Consider the following 19,322-nt stretch of genomic DNA (forward strand, 5'->3'; position numbering starts at 1 on the left):
ACAAGCAAGACTACCAAAGCATATAAACAAATATATGGTATTGGGAGTTCCATGGGACATGGATGTACAAAGCTATCCAGAATTGGGATGAAAACGTTCAAAGGGGCAGGTTAGGATTTTGCCGTTTGGCAGCATCAGGAGAAGCCATTACCTTCCCCCAAGAACTTGGAGTTAGGTGGGGAGGCCTCTCTCCACAGCCCATTTCTGCCTTCCTTTGTAAAAAGTTTTACAAGCATAAAGCAGAAGTACATTTTTTACCTAAAAGTAAATAATCACGATTATTTACTTTTGACGTAAAATGAACAATTTTTTAAATTTTTTCACTCGACATTCTTTTTATGATCTATTTTGAGCCTCAGAGTCAAGTTAAAACGTAATTTGAACAAGATTCATCAAGTTAGAGTGAATTTCTCGACAATCAGTACAGATTTCAGTTTTTACCAAGTTTTTAGCCCAGTTTTCAGACTTTCTGAATGCTCTGGCACACGTAAAAATACTTGCCGATGTTTCTCTCTCAAATAGAGGCTACTTCTAAGAGTCTTTGGAGGTGTGCTTCTCTTGCAACATTAGCCGGTGATGCTTATCCAAACTCTATGAACCTTCACAAAAGATGTTTGCCCCTATTATATCGGCTTCGGCCATTTCAAAGTTAATGAAATCCAGTCTGTTTGTTTACTCGATCTTTATGAAAGAGTTGAGTGATGAGGATAGGACAAATATGTCTAAACTTGATAAAGAACGCCAAGATTTTCTCCACTCTCATGTCGATTGCTTCTCAGAGGGCCTGCCAGGCGAGTTACCACCTGCTCGTCCTGAAGATCATACTATTGATTTGATTCCTGGAAGCACGCCACCGAACCGGCCACCTTACCGTGTGAGCCGAGCACAAAATAAAGAGATTATGAACCAAGTGAAAGACCTCTTGGAAAAGGGTCTTGTTCAGCCTAGTACTTCACCGTATTGCTCTCCAGTGTTGTTTGTTTTGAAGAAAGAGGGATCTTGGAGAATGTGCATCAATTATAGAGCTCTTAACAAAATGACCATCAAGAACAGATTTCCGATTTCTAGGATCGATGATATACTCGACAGATTACAAGGATCCTCATGCTTTAGCAGGATTGATTTGAAGAGTGGATATCATTAGATCATAATCGCGCTGGGAGATGTCTACAAGACAGCCTTTCAAACGACTTTTGGGTTATTTGAGTTTTTGGTGATGCCTTTTGGCTTAACCAATGCTGCTTCGACATTTAACCGGATGATGGACAGGATTTTTCGAGAGTACAGACTATTTGTTGGCACTTTCTTTGACGATATCATTGTTTTCTCCAAGAATGAGGCAGAATATAGAGATCATCTGCTTCAGGTCTTTCAGGCATTACAAGATCACAAGTTAGTGATTAATGCAAAGAAAAGTGAATTTTTCCTACCAGAGATACACTTTTTGGAACACATGTAGATGTCGCCTTTGAATACCCTTACCTAATGATATCCACTTTTGAGATCCGACCTTACTGAAAACCTTTTCCCCATTGAGGCTATCGAGGATATACTCAATACGACGCATCGGAAACTTGTTCTTGACGGTCCTCTTTAGCCCTATAATCAACACATAAACGAGACGAACCATCCTTCTTGCGGACAAATAAGATAGAAGCAACAAAAGGACTTATAATAGGGTGTATAAATCCTTTGGCTACCAACTCCGTGAGTTGCCGCTCTAACTCTTCTTCTTGAGTCTTGTTCAAACGGTAGAGAGCCTTACTGATTGGCAAAGCCCCCTCTGTGAATTTGATGCGATGGTCCCCCGGCCGCTCGGGAGGGAGACGGGGTGGAAGATCATCCTACAAAAAGAGGTGCGCATACTTGGTAAACAAGGTTGAATACCTGTCTGGAGTCTGAATGCTCTGGGTAACTGGAGAGGCATAGATGAACGTCGCTTGTTCTCCTCTTTGTAATTCACGCTTTGCCTGCACATGAGAAATGAGAGTTAAAGAATGTAAACCCTCCTCACCACGAATGATCAAAGGAGAGTCACTTTCGGCATGTAGAGTGAACGCATTGTCTGCCCAATCAATGAGAGGGTTATGCTTATGAAACTATCGAATGCCCAAAATCATATCACATCCTGAAAGAGGAGACATAACAAATTTTCTACGAAAGGAAGCTTGTTGAACAGTGAATAACACATCAAGGCACTCTTGCGTAATGAGAGAGTCCGGGAGCGAAGCCCGACACCTCGAGAGTTGTTGTCTGGCTAACCTCCAGGCGGACTCTCTCTACAAGAGAGTCACCAATCACATCATGCATACTAATATGACAAAACATTGACCCTTCACATGACCATAACAATTAAAGAGAGACTCATCAATGTGTGTGTCAAAAACATGCAGACTCGGATTGGTTCACTAAAGTGCTTGTGACGTGGTTGTCGGTGCTTTGGGTTCTTTAGGTGGTGTTGTCTTAGGACAAGCCTTCTTTATATGACCCTTGACGTGACATTCATAACATCGACCTTCCTTAGCATAAATGACTTGTTCTTCTGGCGTTATGTATCCTCCTATAATTCCTTGTGCATCTTTTTCATCCGGGGTTAGCTTAGGTTTAGCAAGTGTTTTAGCTTTATCCTTAGATTCATTTTGAGAGTTCTTTTCCGAAGGATTAGAGAAAGATGGGCTAGAAGAGTTACCATTCTTACCATTCTTACCGTTTTGTGGATTCTGGGGAGTCTGAGAGGTATTGTGAGACGACTTGTTCTCCTTAGGCTTTCCTTTGTTGTGCTTCATCTCATGTGCGAGGGCAATCGCTACCGCCTTGCTGAGATCCACAGGGTCGGGTACTTCGACATCAAACTTCATATACTCGTCCAACCCGAAAAAGAATGCCTCTTTGTGCTCATCATATGATTTACGTAATTGGTTGCCGAGCTGCAAAACATGATTAGAGAAAAACATTACTGGCATACCATTTTGCTTGAGATTGCGCCAATCTTCTTTTAACCACGCTAAGTACTGGGGTGGCATAAACCGCGCCTTGAGCTTGTGTAGGAAGTCTGCCCAATTGAAAGAAAGGGGCACGCCTTCCTCGGCTTCCTCTAGGTGCACGACCAAATGTGCCTCTTGCCATGCATGATACCAATTAATGGCATCACCGGCAAGATACATGGCTGTCGTCAAAACTTTGTTATTCCCTGTTTTCTTAGTTGTCACAAAGTAAGCATTAAATTGATGCAACCAAGAATGAATAACATTAGCATCCATCTTACCGTCATACTTATTGAACGTCAACTTCTCAGTGACTGGATTGTTGGAGTCCGCATCTCTACTTGTACTACTTGATGAACTTCTTACATCTTTGATCGGCTCAGATTTCGAGATGAGTACCTGTAGGACAAACTCTTGCATGCATTGGTCTCTCTACGCCTCACGCTTTAATTCCAAGGCCGCCCGTCTTTCTTCTGCCGCTATGCGTTGAGCTTCGCGTGCATGCTCACGCTCAAGCTCCATAGCTTCCCTTCTTTCTTTGCGCTCGCGATTCATAATGGCGCGTTGCGTCTCTTGTTGTAGCATCATGTCCATCATCGAGTTGACCAAAGCCTCCATACGACCCGTGGAGTAGATGGGGATGGGGAAGGATCGGAAAAAAATCCTCTTGGCGGGGAAACTTCTTCATCACCAACTCCACTCTCATCACCTTCACGCAAAGTATCCATTCTACTTCGGGTGATGACCATACATTGAGATCTTGGGTCCTTAAGTTCTTGAGAAACTTGGGTTCTTGGGTTCTTGAGGTTCTTAAGTTCTTGAGATTCTTGAGTTCTTTAGATTGCAAACGGTGTTTGAGAAGGCTTTTCTCTTACCGAGCTCCACTCTTCCTTGCGGGCGCACCCCTTGGTGGCCTTGCACTCACACCAAAGCTGCTTTTCCCACCCCATGTCGATTGGCCGGCCGCTAAGTGCACGGTCCGCTCTCAATGAGTGAAAAGGGGAACAATGGGAGGTTGGACAAGCCCTTCTTTCTTGGGTTACCTGTCACTCTTCAAAAACATGATTAGGAATCGACACGCTCAAGTGGACTTGGGTTACGTGCGATCGCAAACAAGCAAAAAAATTATTGTGGTTCTTTCCTTGAGTAATACAGAACACTGCCAAAAGCTCTGATATCAATGTAAGGTGCAGTGGAAGTGAATGTTGATATTGCTCAAGATTAGTGCTCCTTGAGCACAGAAGATGAGTGCTCCGAACTGTGCTCAAGAGTTCCTTTTACTTATGAAAGGGAGAGCCTTCCGGCCTTTAGAGAGAGAGTACAATGATCACAAACGAAGTGAATGCTACTATGAATGAAAGTGCTGAGACTGAGAGAAAGAGAGAGAGAAGAATACGACACCAAGCAGTTCTCAAACCCTCCTCCAAGGGCCCCCCTCTCTATGGCGAGAGAGGTCTATGCTATAGATTGCACAAATCTGGTACAATGGTCTGGATGCAATGGACTTGCTGACGATGTCGACGACAATGATGACGAGGACGAGGACGGGCTGAAAACTGAAAACGCTAGGGCTGAAATGCTGAAATCTGGAAGATGCTGACTTTCTGCTGGATACTGACACTATGTTGACGAGGATGGCAATGACGACGACTCGACGAAAATGCGCTGAAAACGCAGATGCTGAAATCTGAAAACAGTGGGCTGAAACTGTAAACGCTGGCTGACTCGACAGTACGACGAGGAACTGTTGCGGGTAGGTGAGATCTGTGAGGTTAGGGGCTACATCTGCAAAGGCAAGTGTTGAAATCTGAAACGCTACCTGACCAACTGAATCTGGCGATGGAAACTGAAAACGCTAGGTGAGTCTGCTGGAGAAAAACGTTAGACTGATCTGCAATTGAAAACGCTAGAGGATCTGGTAGAATCCAAAAACGCTGGTTGTCCTGCTGGCTGAAAACGCAAAATCTTATGCCGTCTTGCTGAGGAGAGAATACTGCAAGTTGCTGGAACTTCTTTTCTCTCTTCTGCTAGAAATGGGCACCCCAGGTCTCCCTTTATAGCTGCAGCAAGCTAGGTCGAGCAATCTTCCCTACAGCTCACGACCCTGGAAATTGGCAATTTAAATAAATAAAATGCCCAATTTTCTGTAAAATGCTTTGTTCCCAATCTGACCGAGAACTCGACCCTCTGCTTGAACAGTGCATATGTTGGGTGGTACTCGGTGTGCAATTAGAGGATATGCAACTACTCTAAGTGCCTGGACATGCACGGCCTGCTCAAAGGCTCACAAAGGTGCTAGAACACTTCCTAGGCTGACCTAAACCCTAGACCTGAGATAGCTTGTCCACATGCACATAGGGTTAGCTGTGCACATGACAATCATCAATACCCAGCAGTACCCACAATACCCAGTACTAGGTACTTGTAGTACCAAGAACCAAGTACCCGCATTACCCAGCACTTAGTCTCTCAAGTACTAAGCATCCACAGCAATACCCCTCAGTATCTTTTTTTTTTTTTTTTTTTTTTGGAAAAAAGTCGGGGCTGTATATTACTGAGTACAATATAACCCCCAACGAATGCCAAAATAGCCTATCACGTGGGGTGTACAAGCTGAATGTAAGGAGGAGAGCCACTATAGTGACTACTAGACTAGAACAATCTCATGGTGGTCGGTGTGAGGAGTGGAGGAGAAACCACTGAGGAGGGGCATAATGCCAAGTAATCTGACCACCTGTCATTGTGAAGAAGAGTGGGGATCAAACCCAACGCCGAAGGAAGGCAAATCGACGAGCCTCGGCTGCTCGAGATACCCCTCAGTATCTACCGCAGTACCCTTTGGGTTCCCATTAGCATCTCCGCATTTAGTCATTGTATCAGCATTTGTGCAAGTAATAAAGCAAGTACTTGCTCTGGCAACAAAGCAAGGGGGCCCTTGACGGTGGTTGGGACCAGACATTCCGTGGCGTCTCTCTTCTCTCTCTCTTTACGTCTCTCTTGTCCATTGTTCTCAATTCAATTCTCTTATCAAGTGAAGTGAAGTAACCTTGTGTTTGTGCGCAGTACTAGATCCAAGTTAAATCCTTAAACACTTCCATTGCACCTGACAGAAGGGGAAGAAGAAAGGGTCATGGACCAAAAAACTAGAGGAGATGTGTAAGGTGCAGCGGAATGAATGTTGAACTTTGCTCAAGATGAGTGCTCCGAACTATGCTCAAGGTTCCTTTTTCTTACGAAAGGGAGAGCTTTCCATTCCTCTAGTAAGAGAGTGCAATGGACACAAAACAAAGTAGATAGACATTGTGAATGAAGGTGCTGAGATTGAGAGAGAGAGAGAAGAGAATACGACACCGGGAAGTTGTCAAACCCTCCTCCAAGGGCCCCACTCTCTATGGCGAGAGCGGTCTACTTATGATTGCACAAATCTCTACAATGTTTGGACTTGCCGACGATGTTGACGACGATGGGGACGACGGGCGAGACGGGCTGAAATCTGAAAATCTTTATCTGCTGAATTCTGACTCTATGTCGGCAACGATGTCGATGGCGGCGATGTGACGACGATGCACTGAAAACGCAGATGATGAAATCTGCGTTTTCCGGGCTGAATCTGCAAACTATGCAGGATTTGACCGTGCGACGAGGATCTGCTGCGGGGAGGTGAGATCTGCGAGGTTCGGGGGTTCTATTGCGGGTACTGAATGCTGAAAACTGAAAACGCTGATGCTTGTGGAGATTACGTCGCAAAGATCTGCAAAAACGCTGAAGTGCCTTGCAGATGCAAAAACGCTAGGGCTGATCTTTGTCCTTGCGGTGGAAATCTGCTAACGCTGGAGAGTCTGCTGCTTCTTGTTGTCACCACGTTGTTGTCAAAGCAAAAACGCTGGCTGATCTGAGGTTTTGTCCAAAAACGCTAGCCCATCTGCCATGAAGTAAAAACGCTAGGGTTCTTGGGGGTTCTGCTGAGAAGTTGCCTGTTGAGCGAGTGCTCCTGCTGCCTCTTCTGCCAGAAAGTGCTAGCGCTAGGTTTGCTTGTATACAAACTTAGCAAAATTGCCCTACCTCCTTTCCAACAAAAGTCGCTTAAAAATAATAAGTGAAAAATGTTAAAAATAGGGAAAAATAGGTTTAATGCACTGGAAAATTCCCCTGATGGATTCTCATAGGAATGGTGATGATCATGTTGTGTGCAACCGGAGGATATGCATCTAATCTAAGTGACTGGTCATGCACGGTCTGCGAACGGACTCACAAAAGTGTCAGATCGCTTCCTATTCTAGACTGACTTGACTGAACCGAACCCTTATCATGCTGTAGCTAGTCCACGGACACATAGGATTGGATGTGTCACGTGACATCCCCTCCTTTTCTAAGTGAGGTACTGGTACCGAACTGTATGGCGTCGAGGGAGATCGCCAACAACATCCGGAATCCTCGAAAGGACTCTTCGTCGGCCGACTCTGATGTGTGGGTCGTGCGATACTTGAACTTCATAAAGGTCGTAAGGCTTGCTTCTTCGGGCCGCGCCGAAAGCGACACAAAGTATGTTGTGGCTCCTTCAATGCTTCAACTTCGTCTAGAGTCATGATTCTTCCTTCTTCAAGAATCTCCATGGCTGAAAATTCCTGAAATCACTTCCAACACAAAAACATGAACATACCTATTCCATGTAAAGTGACGAGTGTCAAACCGTTCACCACACACACGCAAACAATGAGATCGAATCTTGTCTTTCTGATCTAAATCAATCCGTTGTGGCAATTCACAACAGAAATGCCCATGCTTGGTGCTCATACTTTCTTGTGCTCTTTCTACAACTCTGTCGAGCCAAGGAAGAGACATGGAATGTGACTTCCTTGAATGCAAACATTTCATCTTTTCATGAACAATCCGCATACATCCGCGCTCATTCATGAGTGTAACGTGCTCGACGTACAATATGTCATGCCTCTGAAAAGGGATCACATAAAGATGCTGACTAAAATACAGGTGACATGTAACACATACAATCATCCAATCCTATGTGTCCGTGGACAAGCTACAGCATGACCAAGGTTCAGTTCAGTCAAGTCAATCTAGAATACGAAGTGATCTGGCACTTTTGTGAGTCTGTTTGCAGACCGTGCATGTCCAGACACTTTGATTAGATGCATATCCTCTAGTTGCACACAGCATGACTATCAGATTCCAGTCGGATCCCATCAAAAGCATTCTTATAGGGCATAGACCTATTTTCCCTATTTTTGACATTTTTCACTTATTATTTTTAAGTGACTTTTGTTGGAAAGTAGGTAGGGCAATTTTGCTAAGTTTGTATATAAGCAAACCTAAGCTAGCACTATTTGACAGAAGGGGCAGCAGGAGCACTCGCTCATCGGGCAACTTCTCAACAGAACCCAAGAGGCCTAGCGTTTTCTGCATCAACAAGACAACCCTAGCGTTTTTCATCTACAAGACCAGCCTTGGCGATTTGTTCACAGTAGATCAGCCCGGCGTCATCACGACACAACAGATCAGCCTAGCGTTTTGCATTTGCAAGACATCCGGTGACAGCAGAAGACAATTTCAGCCCTAGCGTTTTTTGTTTGCATCACAACCTCAGCGTTTTTGCAGATCATCGCGACGGAACATCAAGAAACACCAGCGTTTTCAGTTTTCAGCCCTTAGACACCGCAGATCAAGTCCCAAACCTCGTAGATTTCACCTTCCCGCAACAGTTCCTCGCCGCACGATGGGACCCATCGAAGTTTACAGATTCAGCCCGGAAAACGCAAATTTCAGCATCTGCGTTTTCAGTGCGTCGTCGTTGCATCGTCGCCATCAACATCGTCATCGACATAGAGTCAGAATTCAGTAGAGAAAGATTTGCAGATTTCAGCCATTAGCATTCTCCGATTTCAGCCTTGTAGAGGTTTGTGCAATCATAAGTAGACCGCTCTCGCCATAGAGAGTGGGGCCTTCGGAGGAGGGTTTTACTTCTCTAGTGTCGTATTCTCTTCTCTATCTCTCAGTCTCATGCACTTGCACGCACAGTGTCCATCCACTTTGTTTGTGATCATTGCACTCTCTCATTAAGAACGGAAGGCTCTCCCTTCCATAAGAACAAAAGAAACCTTGAGCACAGTTTGGAGCACTCATCTCAAGCAAAGTGCAAACATTCATTCCGCTGCACCTAACAACAGGAAACGATCACGAATGAAACACTCGAACAATGCGTGCTGACTAATCATTCGTGCACATAATACTTCCTGTGAGGGTTCCTTGGACCTAGGCTCGAGAGCCAAGATCAATTTTTCCTCGGGGGGTTCTTTAGTCCTAGGCTCGAGAGCCAAGATCAATTCTTCCTGGAGAGGTTCTTTAGTCCTAGGCTCGAGAGCCAAGATCGGTTCTTCGTGATTGATCGTCTCTGCAATGAGGTTAGCTTCACTAGAGAAAGTATCAACTAACCCATCATCCTTGTGAACAATCACATCGTGGTCATACAAATCATCATGCTCGTGAGAAATCACATCTTGATCATGCAAACCATCATGCTTATCATCATACTTGTCATTGTGATCCAAATCATCATGCATATCATTATCATTCAATCCATCATGCTCATCATTATCATGCAAATCATGTGTGTCATGCTTGGGAGAAGAAGAGGCCGAGAGTCTCCTTTTCTCGAATCTCTTGCATCTGTGCCTGTACTTGAGAAAAGAATCGCAACATTTCTTTCATGTGTCGGTCGTTCATTTCTTTTCTTGCTTTGTTCTCGATATCAAATTCTGCTTCTCTTTCTTCGCACTCACAATCAAATTCGGCTTGTCTTACTTTGGCTTCCAAGTGTGCTTGCTCGCGCTCACGCGCTATAGCTACCATTCTTTCTTCGTACTTACGATCAATGTCTGCTTTTCTTGCTTTGCAATCTAACTTCCTTGCTTCGCGTTCTAACTTGCGGTCCGTAAACATCTGCTCCAACTCCTCCATAGGAGTTACTGCAATAGATGGGGAAGGGGGAGGGTCGAAAAAACCTCCTGGTGGGGAAAATTCTTCGCCTCTCTCGTGCTCATCACCTCCAAGCGAAGTATCCATTCCGCTTCGAGTGATGACCGTCCACTGAAGTCGTGGGTTCTTGTAAGTTCTTGTGGTCTTGGGTTCTTAAGTTCACGAGGAACTTGGGTTCTTGTGGGTCCTGGGTTCTTGAGGTTCTTGAAGTTCTTGAGGTTCTTGCGGTTCTTCTTTCGCTTGCAATCTGTGTTAGAGAAGGATCTTCTCTTCACCCGAGTTCTGCTCTTTTCCGCGGGCGCACCCCTAGGCGACCTTGCGCTCACACCAAGGTTGCTTTTTCCCACCTCACGTCGGTTGGCCGGCCACTAAGTGCACGGTCCGCTCTCAATGAGTAAAAAGAGGCACAAGGGAAGGCTAGACAAGCCCTTCTTTCTTGGGTTTCCTGTCACTCTTCAAAAACACGATTAGGAATCGACACGCCCAAGTGAACTTGGGTTCGTGCGACCTTAACAAGCACAAAAAATTATGTGGTTCTTGTGGTTCTTTCCTTGCGTGATACTGAACACTGCCAAAGCTCTGATACCAATGTTAGGTGCAGCGGAAGTGAATGTTGAACTTTGCTCAAGATGAGTGCTCCGAACTGCGCTCAAGGTTCCTTTTTCTTACGGAAGGGAGAGCCTTCCGTTCCTCTAGTGAGAGAGTGCAATGGACACAAACAAAGTGGATAGACACTGTGAATGAAGGTGTTGAGACTGAGAGATAGAGAGAGAAGAGAATACGACACCAGAAAGTTGTCAAACCCTCCTCCAAGGGCCCCAATCTCTATGGTGAGAGCGGTCTACTTATGATTGCACAAATCTCTACAATGCTTGGACTTGCCGACGATGTCAACGACGATGAGGACGACGACAAGACGGACTGAAATCTGAAAATGCTAAGGGCTGAAATCTGTAAATCTTTATCTGCTGAATTCTGACTCTATGTCGACGACGATGTCGATGGAGACGATGCGACGACGACGCGCTAAAAATGCAGATGCTGAAATCTGCATTTTCCGGGCTGAATATGCAAACTACGCAGGATCTGACCGTGCCGCGAGGATCTGCTGCGGGGAGATGAGATCTGCGAGGTTCGGGGGTTCTACTGCGGGTACTGAATGCTGAAAACTGAAAATGTTGATGCTTGTGGGGATTCCGTCACGAAGATCTGCAAAAACATTGAAGTGCCTTGCAGATGCAAAAACGCTAGGGTCGATCTTTGTCTTGTGGTGGAAATCTGCTAACGCTGGAGAGTCTGCTGCTTCTTGCTGTCGCCAGGCTGTTGTCAAAGCAAAAACGCTGGCTGATCTGAGGTTTTGTCCAAAAGCGCTAGCCCATCTGCCATGGAGCAAAAACGCTAGGGTTCTTGGGGGTTCTGCTGAAAAGTTGCCCGTTGAGCGAGTGCTCCTGTTGCCTCTTCTGCCAGAAAGTGCTAGCGCTAGGTTTGCTTATATACAAACATAGCAAAATTACCCTACCTACTTTCCAGTAAAAGTCACTTAAAAATAATAAGTGAAAAATGTTAAAAATAGGAAAAATAGGTTTAATCCACTAGAAAATTCCCCTGATGGATTTTGATGGATTCTTATGGGAATGCTGATGATCATGATGTGTGCAACCGGAGGATATGCATCTAATCGAAGTGACTGGTCATGCACGGTCTGCGAACACTCACAAAAGTGCCAGATCACTTCCTATTCTAGACTGACTTGACTGAACTGAACCCTGATCATGCTGTAGCTTGTCCACGGACACATAGAGTTGGATGTGTCACGTGACAAGATGTCAAAAAAAATTGCTCAGATTGCAAAACCAAGACCTTCGGTTAAGAAGACAGAAATCTGGTGTTCAAAGCGTAGGTCGAAAGACCATAGGATTGATGAATGTTCTCAGTGCAACTACTGTAAAGCCTATGGCCTTGTATGGAATGATTGTAAAATAAGAACTAATCATTTCAAAAAAGGTAAGGACTTATCAATGATTGCACTAACCAGCCCTAAAGCACCAAAGGCAGACGAGGCCAATGGCTCTAAAGAAAATGAGGGCAGCACAAGTACTGGTACTAGTAGAGAACGATACCAGAGTGGAGCTGGCAGAGGCAGGGGCAGAGGAGATTTTTCAAGACGAAGTCTGAACTGTTACACGTGCGGCAAGTATGGCCACTTTGCAGCCGAGTGCCCAGATGCTGCCAAACCAGAAGTACCTAACCAAAAGACACCAGAACCAGTGTCAGTCACAAGGTGGTACCAAGAGCAAAGGTGTAGTCATTGAAGAGATCCCAGATGAGGAGGAGAACAAACAGACTGTTGAGGCTAAGAAGTGGGAGCAGCAAAGAGCAGTCTGGAAGGCTAACGGCAAGGAAAAGGTAGTGGATGAATGGCAAGAGCAAAGGGAGCTAATAGCAAAGATCACTGAAAACTTGGCTAAAAAGCTATCAGAACAGCCAAAATGTTCTGAAGCTCGTATGATTCAAAAACTACAGCTCCACTCTTCGGAGATTCAAAAGGAGAACGCAGCATCTGGACTAGGTCAATCCATGATAGTTGCAGTTCAGAGTCTGGCCAATGAGGTGCAGCAAGTCAGAGCACACTTGATTGAAGATCGATCAACGGAACCTAGGGAGGGCCAAACAGAGAGTTCGTCCCACGTTCGGTCAGCGGCAAGCAAAGAGACAAACACGAATCGGAGCACAAAACAAAGAATTACAACTTGCTTTAATTTTCTACAAGTTTAGGGTTTTGGCCAGTTTTGATGCCTACAGGTCCCAGGGGATTCGGGGAAGCTAGGGAATCACCAAACAGGTGTTTTGGTGCAAATTGGAAGCCAAAAACAGAGATTTCAGCGTGCTGTAATTTCTCACCAGATTTGTTAAGTGCTCTAAAGTGCGTGGAAAGTCACTGTTTACTTGGGATTTCGATCGTGGAGACTTCTACTGTGGTTATGCTACTAAAATCAGGTTAAAGTAGGGGAATTTCAGCCCGATAAAAGCGGGACATCTTGTAGAAGTTTACAGGTTTTTCTCAAGTGTAATAAGAAAAAGAAATACCGAAAGAGGAGCGAGTCTTTGGGGCCTAGAGGGTATCATTGTCTGCTTGGAAGCGCTCTAGCTACCAAGCCATGTTTTGTTTTGAAGTGTCGAATTCCCATCACAGGCTTATACATAAAGTTCCTTTGTGTCGTAAAGTTCAAGTAAAGTTTATGAAGTAAAGATTCGGGTGAAAGCTAAAGTCTACCGCCCTACGAGCCGGTTTCAACAGCTCTAACCTCTACATCGGTTTGCCATTGGTGTGCAAGACTATCTATCATGGTGCCCTACAAGCTTCTCTTGAGAGGTGGTGTGCTTGATCTTGTCGAGGATTGCACTGGTTAGATTCCTTCTTCACCCTTTGTGGCTCCCCAATGCTTGGACTTGTGCTTCACCCAAGATCCCAAAGGGGGGTATAACAATTTTCGAGGTCATCTCCTTGGTCTAGGAAGAGAAGGCTACTTTGTGACTGTGCCCTGCCCTGTGAGGTTCATCCATAGTCTAGGGGTCATAGGGGAATTCCATTTTCGTCCAGTTCAGCGACTAGTATGCCACTTATGTGAGGGGTATCCTATTTTAATCCCTCTCTTCATAATCCCCCATTTTATGGGTTGTGGGGTATTATTGGAGAGTCGAGCAGCCTAGTTGCACCCCTATATAGGGAAGGGGGGGATCCCCCATCTAATCAAATTGGTGTATTGGTAGCCTTGTATTCACCTCTTGTTAGAGATGCTCGGCACAGTTTGTCCCATTTCTCTCTCGTCTCTGTCATGCATATGTCTCTCCCCTCTCCCCACTCTCTCCCCCCTATTCCCAAGTCACCACACCTTCCACTACACTGGCATTATGGATATCGTAAAGTTTATATCTACTCTTATGCTAGCAATTATGGCATAGCACACACCATTAATGAATAGATTGTGAGGCCACCTTTCAGTCAATCAAATTCATGTTATAGACAAGGCATCCATCCCTCTTCACTAAAAACTTAAATACTATAAAATGTCAGCCTCTATTGCATGGTCAAGGAGACTCCAAACTCACTAACATCTAAACATTTGTTGTTGTTAGACATTGTGGCAACTTTCATGACTAATGTTCTCAGCATCAAAGAGTTTCTGAGAAAAGAATGTCCTACGTATGTGGTCCGGGACTCTGTGACAGAGTGAGTGTACGGGACTCTATGACAGAGTAAGCGTACACGATGAGGCTCTATGAGAAAGCCATAGGGGAATCACACGGTCTGGCATGGAGTGATTGAAGCAGGGTATGGCCACCTTGTGTGAAGAATTGGTAAAAACTGCTTCAAATTGAAAGAAAAGGCAGAACGTACTATAAGCTCTAAATTTGGGAAGACTATGCAAAGCAAATAATCCTATGACGTTGAGAGGGGGCGCCAACAGAAACAAATCAGCCCTCTTTTTCTCTCCCTGCATAGTGTGAGAATTTCTCTCTGCTTCTTACTCTCGTCGAATTCTCTCCTCCTGCATACTACACAACAAGAGTCACTACACACAAAGAGAGCCTTCACGGTCTTGCTTACAAGTTTGAGAAGAGGTCATATAGCTTCTATGGCCTCCCCCTTCATCTCCAACATTGTCTACACGAAGAAGAAGCAAAGAGAAGCTTTCCATTAAAGCTCAGAGCAGCTGACAGTGACTTAGAAGCTTTCCATTGGAGCTCTAAGCAATCTTTTATTTGAAGATCTGGCCTCTAACTATATCTGCTCTCTTAATAACTTTTATTTTTTAAGAACAAGGTTGCTTCAGTTGCTGGCCCTGACTTTATCCAGTTGAATTGATTCCACTATGTGTTTTGTACGCTTCACAAACTGTTACACCACCTCTGAGGGTGATCAAATGAAACAAATAAATGGATGAGGAACCAGTGCAGCAAAAGGGCCAATGGTGATTAGTATGTCTTCAAACTATGTTTAGAGATCAACCTCCAATCTCTCAATACAATACAGAGTAACGCATTTCATGAGGACCTCATCAAAAACAACGAAGCACAATCACCTAATCCAAAATAAAGAAGGGCTCTACCTTCATTGGTGTTACATTGTATGTTGAAACACCTGTGATGGGCTTGGAGCTTAAATTCTCAGCAGTAAAGAATGCCAGTGTGCTCTGTCCTGGCTTTACTCTTACCTGAAATCACAAGGTTTCGATCCAAATTTAGGGGGGTATTTTGGGGAAGGCGGGTTTTGGGTATGTGTGTGGGGGGCGGGGGGGGTCCTTAAGAAAACCTGCACAAGAAGAATCACACATCGAGGACAATGACAAGACCATCTGAGACTAGAGAAACGTGTCTACCTCTCGCTGTGTGGGTGTGAATTTCCATGGCAGCCCATCTGCGATATCCGCATTAAACTGCACAACTAGTGGCCTGATAATAAGTGTAACAAAGTTCATGAGTTCAGGCACACAGGATTAGAAGAAAGGAGAAAGAGCTTAAAGCTGGAAAAATTGAACTTTCTTCTACCATTGTATGATTAGATAAAGACCTTGTTGCTGCCACACCTTCTTGTGCATGCCTGGCTATCTTTTCCTCCACAGTCTGCAAACAATACAAGCATCCATCCAGTCCATGGAGAAGGTGTCAACAAAAGTGCAAAATATTGGCATTCTTAACACTAAAAAGTATTCATTCTCCTTTAACTTTGGCTACTCTTTGTGTTTCTAGATTCAAAGAAAACAAAAAGCAAGATCACCATTTTACAGGATGGACTCACCTCGCGCCTTCGAACTGCACCACCATAGCCAGTAGCTTGACAAAACTTCCTGTATAAAGGAACAGCCGCATAAGAGCAACCCACCATTGCAAGCACAAGTGCCACAAGGTACATCAAGGTTGCCTGCGATTTCTTCTTTGAGTCTTCCCCATCATAAGCAGCGGCTGGATTGGTTGATCCCGACATAGTCGCATAGCTTCTGAGAGTGTGAGAATGCAGGTAAGTAGCATAGCTTCCTCTTCCATTCATGCGGCTGAAGTTAGTACGAGGATTGGAGACGCAAGGACCCTGCTCAGCTCGTTCTTCGGGTGAAGAGCAGTGATTGGAGTCTCTGGTGACATTCCCCTGCTCTGTTGAAGGACAAACTTTAAAAATAGGGTTACCAATGCGCCATGATGTAGAGGAGCCATTACTCCGGGACAGCAGCAAGGAGCCCTGCAAAACGGCGAGACTCAGAGATAAGAAAGGCTCAAGAGCTCACGAAGGAAAAGACTACCTTACCAGTGCTCTGCGCATGTTGGTTGTCCTCTTCAGCACACCATTTTTCAGAGAGAGAGAGAGAGAGACGGAACAAGTTCGATTCCCAGATTGTCATCGTTTAATGTCAAACTTAGTAGTTAAATCATTGTTCACAGAAAATATGTAAACAGTTACAATGAACCTGCTAAATTTTGGTTTTTACATGTGAAATATTTAATTGCATTTTGGGAAAATTGTAAATTTCCCCATAGTTTAGTTATATTTTTAAAAAAAACAATACAATTTTAAATTTCAATGCACCTGCTAAATTTTGGTATTTACATGTGAAATATTTTATTGCATTTTGAGAAAACTGTAAATTTCCCCATAGTTTAGTTATTTTAAAACATATACAATTTTTAAACAGTTACAATGCACCTACTAAATTTTGGTTTTTACATGTGAGATATTTATTGCGTTTTGGGAAAACTGTAAATTTTCCCATAGTCTAGTTATAATTCTTTTAAAACCTATATAGTTTTGAAACAAGCTGAAGTCTTGACGGGAGGGGGCTTCAAAAGGCGAAAAGTGATAATTGAGGGGTCATGAGAGTTAAAAATCTATTTTTAAAAAGGTAAAAACTCAGCCTACTATTGATATGTACTCAAACTATCAGATTCTGCTATTTTTAGCACCTGTGGAAGCCAGGAACTGTCGGATTTTTGAGAATGACGCTATGGAAGCTAGCTTCAAGGACATTATCCACGAAAGCAAAGAGCTGATTATTGCCATAGGGAAAAAGAAGAATCTGGACGAGTGGATCCATGCATGTCTAGCGATCATGACCCCTTGCAATGAGTAAGGGTGCGTGGGTAATGATTCGTTTGTTGCTTGGTGTTGTGTATTCCTTCTGATGTCTCAAATGGCCCCTCAAGACTCGATATGAGCTTTGAGGCCACTGTACATTTTTTGATGTTTAATACAACGAGTACGGCCTCTCTCTCTCTCTCTCTTTCGCTCCCCCTCTTTATCCCGTGCACGTGAGCTTCTCTCACTTTTGGCATTCAACCTTCAGCTCGCAGACGTTGACACGTGTAAAAGGTACTCGGACTGCTATTATAGAATACATATAGATACATCTACTTATAATTGTGCGTTTGGCCCCAAAAAAAAATAATAGATACATCTACTTATAATTGTGAGTTTGGCCCCAAAAAAAAATGATACTCTATAATCTTTTGTTAGTCTTTTCAATAAGTTTCTTGGAAAAAAATCAAAACAAAAAAATATTTTAATGTTTTTTATTGAAAAGTTAGATTTGATAAGCATAGAAAATAATAAAACAATTTAATAAGATAATTTTTTTTTAAATCCTTAAATAAAAGGACCCTTTATCAAAATCTCATTCATGGGATCAAACTCCTATATATTGTTTATTCTTTTGTTCTTTAAAAGCCTTTGTTGAGCATGCCAAAAAATGAAGAGTGCGGAGTACTATTGGTAGCTTCGGTCTCGCCATTACTTTCAGGGCGGAAAGCAAACGTCAAGTCCATTATGGAGCCTAGGTTAGTGCACAATGCATACCAAAAATGATTCAAAAATCGACCATCACGATCAAAAAATAATACTTTAGGAAAACCATGGTGAGGAAAAATGAGATTCAAAAACATTTTTGCAGCTTGAGGTGCAGTGAGAGTCTTTTTACGGGGAATAATGCTTGCTTCCTGAACCTATCTACGATAATCCATATCATATCATTGTGCAAAGAGGTGGGATGAAAACCTGTGATAAAACCCTGGAAATCTCTTCCCAAGGGCCCTTTGGAATAGGCAGGGGCATAAGAAGTCCATGAGTTTTACCATGGTGCCTCTTGACACAGTGACAAATAATGCATTTAATACATCCTAGACAGGTAAAGCACTTTTAGTGCTTTGCCAAGCACGACATTTTGTCTCAAGAGCTCCCGACTAACAATATCATTTTTCAAAATTCTTTTGCTAATATCATTGTCTTGCATGGTGCCACATGCCTTCAAAATGCAAGTGTAGGTAATTCTTTATGGAGAGATAGCCTCACTTCGCATCCTCTGAAAACAACCCTAGGCTTCCTAGCATTGCCCGCATATATCCCGCATTCATAGCACTCCAAGAGAGGGAATACTTTTTCTGGTTTCTGAAGTAAACAACATTTGGCATACATGTTGACCAGTTCATTGTGAAGCACGATGTTTTCTCTCAACACCCCTTGACTAACAATACGATTGCGAATTCTTTTGCCCATATTGGTATATGTTGGGCATATATCCCGCATTCATAGCACTCCAAGAGAGGGAATACTTTTTGTGATTTCTGAAGTAAACAACATTTGGCATACATGTTGACCAGGTCATTGTGAAGCACGATGTTTTCTCTCAACACCCCTTGACTAACAATACGATCCTAGCTATACCTGACTCAATTTGGAGTTGCCTATCAAAAGTTAGAGCACTTTTAGTGAACTGCACTTGAAACGGCACTCAAAACAGTTTCAGGACCAGAACATAGGAACTTTGGCTTGTATCCTGGCCTCCTGAAGGTATTTTTCACTCAAACTTGAGATTTGGGATGTCCTCAAGTATGTCTACAAACTTATGAAGTCAAATATCCTCACTATGTAGAGGTACACCGATCGCAATCGTTGGCCCCATGTCACAGATTTGGAAGATTTTTGCACAGTAGCTAGCCCTTGATGTCTTGATACCAAGTGTCTTTGTATTTTTGAATTTGGAAATGTTTTGATCAATGAAAACTCAAATCCCAAGTGGTTTTGCGGTTATTGGCTTGATTGTGTAACTGGGACTTTTGACCACTTTCTTTTGCTTTTTTGACCTTGCTCCTCTTGGAAAATATGTTGCACTAGATGTCAGCTACCTACTCATAAAATTTCAATCCAAAATGTCACTGGGGTACACCGATCGCGATCGTAGTTCCAGCTCCTTTTTGCATGAAATTTTAGGAGTTGATAGACATGGGTATGATTAGTCTATTCCCAAACCCATTTTGCATTTGGATCACAAAAACTTGAATTTTCTCAAAATTTTGGTCTAAAGG

At 43.6% G+C, this 19,322-nt stretch overlaps 1 protein-coding gene across 1 annotated transcript in view; it reads right to left on the minus strand.

The window, feature by feature from the left end:
- Nucleotides 1-16,394, minus strand: part of LOC147441495 (cytochrome c oxidase assembly protein COX11, mitochondrial-like) — a 48,079-nt gene extending 31,685 nt beyond the window's left edge. The window contains exons 1-5 of the mRNA XM_086483128.1: nucleotides 16,276-16,394; nucleotides 15,775-16,209; nucleotides 15,547-15,599; nucleotides 15,356-15,428; nucleotides 15,086-15,190 (exon numbers count right to left, since the gene is read on the minus strand). Of these exons, the coding sequence (XP_086339254.1) occupies nucleotides 15,086-15,190; nucleotides 15,356-15,428; nucleotides 15,547-15,599; nucleotides 15,775-16,209; nucleotides 16,276-16,290 (681 nt within the window). The 5' untranslated portion in view covers nucleotides 16,291-16,394. The remainder of the gene's footprint in view (nucleotides 1-15,085; nucleotides 15,191-15,355; nucleotides 15,429-15,546; nucleotides 15,600-15,774; nucleotides 16,210-16,275) is intronic.
- Nucleotides 16,395-19,322: the final 2,928 nt, after the last annotated feature.

This window comes from Adiantum capillus-veneris, chromosome 15, assembly GCF_014529385.1.
Source record: "Adiantum capillus-veneris isolate H3 chromosome 15, ASM1452938v2, whole genome shotgun sequence".
NCBI classification, from domain to species: Eukaryota; Viridiplantae; Streptophyta; class Polypodiopsida; order Polypodiales; family Pteridaceae; genus Adiantum; species Adiantum capillus-veneris.